The 4,606-nt window shown below is 43.9% G+C and overlaps 1 protein-coding gene across 1 annotated transcript in view; it reads left to right on the top strand.

The window, feature by feature from the left end:
* Positions 1–2,210, top strand: part of olfml2a (olfactomedin-like 2A) — an 18,372-nt gene extending 16,162 nt beyond the window's left edge. Inside the window, exon 8 of the mRNA XM_048243819.1 lies at positions 586–2,210. Coding sequence (XP_048099776.1) covers positions 586–1,193 — 608 coding nt within the window. The 3' untranslated portion in view covers positions 1,194–2,210. The remainder of the gene's footprint in view (positions 1–585) is intronic.
* Positions 2,211–4,606: the final 2,396 nt, after the last annotated feature.

Below are 4,606 nucleotides of genomic sequence, written 5' to 3' on the forward strand. Positions count from 1 at the left end.
TTGCATGCGTGTTTCTCGGTGCACACTTGTGATATGAATTCGATAGAGAGAGAGAGAGAGAGAGAGGATGTGTGTGTGTGTACTTGTGATATGAATTCGATAGAGAAAGAGAGAGAAAAAGAGAGAGAGTGTGTGTGTGTGTGTGTGTGTGAAAGAGAAAAGACACAATATACCAATCTTACCACCTGTGTATGCTTTGGACTCCCTAACAGAAACAATGACCATATGTCTTCTGAAAGGGAAATCACAGTCTGTTTCCTTAAACATTTATTCCGCTCATTTTAAACAACTCTGTAAAACATTTATGTAGCTGGCTTGTTGACACCTCTCCCAGTAGTACATTGTTTCACTGTTTACATGAATAGAATCCCAGGAAAATGTGGGTCACCATGTACACCACAGCCCTTTCATAAATGATTCTACAAGAAACTAAATAAAGAAATCAGAAATTTCTACAGACATTCACAAAACCTTAGTTCTCTTTGCTATTTGATGTGTGACCCCTTCACATACTGGAAAATGTATAAAGAAGCTTTAATCTCAAAAAGGCTTGATTTTTTTTTTGTCTCTTTTATTTGTGTGTAGGGCGCTGGAGCAACCTATTTAAGTTGCCTTACAACTGGATTGGCACGGGTCACGTGGTCTACGATGGTGCCTTCTACTACAACCGCGCCTTCACCAAGAACATCATCAAGTACGACATGAGGGCACGCTACGTGGCGGCCTGGACGCTCCTCCACGACGCCGTCTACGAGGACACCACGCCCTGGAAGTGGCGCGGCCACTCCGACATCGACTTCGCCGTGGACGAGAGCGGCCTGTGGGTCATCTACCCGGCACTGGACTACGAGTACGGCAGCCAGAACGAGGTCATCGTGGTCAGTCGGCTGGACCCAGGGGACCTGAGCACGCGCAAGGAGACCACGTACCGCACGGGCCTGCGCCGCAACTCCTACGGCAACTGCTTCCTGGTGTGCGGCGTGCTGTACGCGGTGGACGCCTACAACCAGCGGGAGGGCGAGGTGGCCTACGCCTACGACACACACACGGGCACGGAGGCGGCGCCACGGCTGCCCTTCACCAACCTCTACGCCTTCACCACACAGGTGGACTACAACCCTAAGGAGAAGGTGCTCTACGCCTGGGACAACGGACACCAGCTCACCTACACCCTCAACTTTGTCGAACAGTGAGGGGAAGCACGAGGCTTCTTCGCAAACATCAGCTGTTTGTTTGCGGTGCTGTTTCATTGGCAGGAAATGACATACAGGGACTTCCTGAACCCTTACATGGAACTTTTGGTGATGAAAAAGTCCTGACAAAGTCCTGAAATCATTACTGTATTATATTATGTAAAATACTGCATGATTACCTACCAAACATACTGTACGTCCATGGAGACTGAGTTTTATTGGAATGTTGTGTTAGCTGCTGGCTGTGTTAGCTGCTGGCTGTGTTAGCTGCTGGCTGTGTTAGCGGCTGGCTGTGTTAGCTGCTGGCTGTGTTAGCGGCTGGCTGTGTTAGCTGCTGGCTCTAGCAACTCGATAGGTAAAACCGATTGTTTTCCTTTTTTTTACCAACAGTTCTCGGAGACCTCCAGAAACAGAGATCTATGTGAAAACTCACCAGATTTCTCCTTTAACAAACAAACAAGGCAATAATAATACAACTTAACACTTTTTTTATGACGCCATATCTCAATTTAAAATGAGACACACATTTAGATATCAAACTCTGTCATTAGCTGAAAGATGTACATTTGATTATTTTTGTCATTAAACGCATTATTGCTATCTTTTGCCATCAATGTGTATGTTAGGGTGACTACACATTGGAAAAATATACAAATAATATTTCCATTTTTTTTTTAATTTACTGTCAGATGAACGTTCGGTCAGATATTTAAACAATTCATGTGTACAGTGTGTAAAACATTTCAATATTTAAATCAGCAGTAAAGTGTAAAACATTCCTTTTAATGTACATATCTTTGGAAAACTTCCTATAGCATCAATTACCTGGTCTATTCCAAATTATAACCTCAAATTCACTTTGAAATATTTATTAAATAGCTTCTAGTCAGCTGAATTTTTTTTATCATGTTAATTGATGTGTTCCGAGAGAAAACATGCATTTTGGTCGAAAATAATCATCTCACAATGCTATGATGGCATGTATTGTACGAAAATAAAATTTCTCTAAAAACGAAACACCGAAGTTTAACATTTATTGATTCAGATTTCCCACTTACATTTCCAAACATCAGGTGAAGGCACTTATGCAGTGGATTCATATGTCTGTCTTGAGCTATAATGCATTTATCCACTCTGTAAACTGAGAGGAAGTTTCCTTGACTTAACCCCCCCCCCCCCCACACACACACACGCCGACTATTGCCTCTGTGTTGTGCTATTGCCTCCATTTAAGGTAAAAACATCTGAGCACTTGTCTGGGTTTTATGCTTCATTGGTTGCGATGAAAACTGCCATAAACCTATTACCTTAGAGTAGAGTGGGGCCAAATAAACCAGCTCTGATACAACTTTGTTGTTTCACACACACACACACACACACACACACACACACACACACACACACACACACACACACAAATACCAGACATGTTACATATCGTCTCAGCAGAGCTGCCAGGAAGGGCGCTGATGGAAACATGCTTTTCTTAAGCCACTAGGGAGTCCAACAGCACAGACATGGTGCGACTGAACCTGTGCAGAGAGCCTCTGCAGGCCTAGGCCCAGGGCAGAGCGTGTCAGTCCTACTCATGAGCTCAGACCAACCTGTACCTCTGTGTCCAATACACAGCTGGCCGGCACACTAGATGAAGTCTGATGAAGAGCCGAAGGGCTCGAAACATCATTTGTGTTGGGGACTGAACTCAAAATAAATGTAAAAAATGGAGAGCAAGTGTGCGGACCTTCTCTGTTACGTTGGATCTTGGACTTTTGACTCCTGCACGTTAATTTGGATGTGCGCACGTTCCCAAACTAAAACACTAGATGATGTCTCCCATTTTTGCCAGTCATGATGTGTGTGTGTGTGGAAGACGCGTCTTCTCTACTCTTGGCACAAGTTTTGCAAGAACGAGTAGAAGTCAGTCAGAATAATACTGGTGATGAGTGTGAATGAAGAGGTAAAGACGTCTTCTCATGCAAACCGCGTTTTGCAAACCTCGCCTGCAACGCCCCCATCAAATCTATAACTCGAGCGCCTCACTCTATGGTTTCCATCCTCCTCTCAGCCAAGAGCAACATTGCCCTAATGGGAGACAAATAAACCAAACAATCAGCCTGATTGAGGCTCACTTTGTGCATCGTCCAGGTTTGCCGTCGGGAGAGACCATAAATAAAAAATAAGAGAGCCTTGTTAAGGGCCTACCCCCTCTGCGATCAAAGATTGGAAATGGAGATGAGAAGAACTTTCCATTGTTTTTTTTTTTGTTCACCAGTGTAGAGCAGTTCACCCCTCTGTTTCTCCGTATGCCGCCTACACATCATAAGGGCCTGTCTGTCTCTATGGCAACAGGTGGTGAATAGTGGCCCTGGCATGCGGTGTTTATACTGTAGCATAACATTTGAAGCCAACAAGATGTGCTTGTATCATACACTTGTGGGGATGCAGGCCTTGTTGTATAAGGAACATACATCTCAGAAAGATGAACTTACAGTGGCCATTTTGTAACTCAATGCTATTTCTACAGCAGCGTAGAATGCTTCCTCTTGACATGTTATTCCTTATTTTCTTCTAGTAAACACAATTTGTACCACTTACAACTCTTTGGATCAACAAACTCTACCATACAGCTACAGCTCATGCCGACATAAACAGTGCCTGGTGTGCTTTTCCCAGATCTCGTTTAAGCCGGCAAAACAGCAGCCTGACATTTTGCCATTGTAACCTATATTGTGTTGAACTGCGAGGCTTAACCCTGCACTAGCCCGGACTCGACCCTGCAAACAGCAGCACCTCGGATTGAGAGTCGAGCGTGCTAGCAATCTAGCTACAAGTCTTCACTGACTTGCAGCCGACTGGCCTCTGTCTCTGTCTCGAAAATATATCAGATTCCATCAGCACAGGCATCACCATGCAACAGCTGCACAGGTGGACGTCATGTTGGTCTGTTGTATATGAAACACTACTGTACATGGGAACACACTGTATGTAGGCTACATCTCTGCAAGATGTTTTTTAAGTTTCTGTTTTTTTTTTTTTATCCTTTTTCCTTTTCTAGACAGGTCATCCCTTCATTCCTATTCATAATCCATGTTCTTTACATACAACAAATACAACAGATCATACAGTGCATCTGAGATCACTGTATACCAATTTAGTTTACATCAACAAAAGCAGCAAATGTTTGTGATGCTGTTTTTTTTCCACACCATGTCTGTTTTAACCCAGTAAACAAAAGCAACACAATGTTTAAGACATATTTGTCAGATCTGGGTTGAACCAGTCAACTCCCGTTTGATGTTGTTAACAAACATTTACTCAAATGACGTGCAGTCGGCTGGCCTTCGTCTTTGGCCAAAAACATGATAGGTGGGGTTCTACGCGCAGGCCCTGCCACTACGCAACGGCACAGCTGG

Source organism: Alosa alosa, chromosome 5 (genome assembly GCF_017589495.1).
Source record: "Alosa alosa isolate M-15738 ecotype Scorff River chromosome 5, AALO_Geno_1.1, whole genome shotgun sequence".
NCBI lineage: Eukaryota > Metazoa > Chordata > Actinopteri > Clupeiformes > Clupeidae > Alosa > Alosa alosa.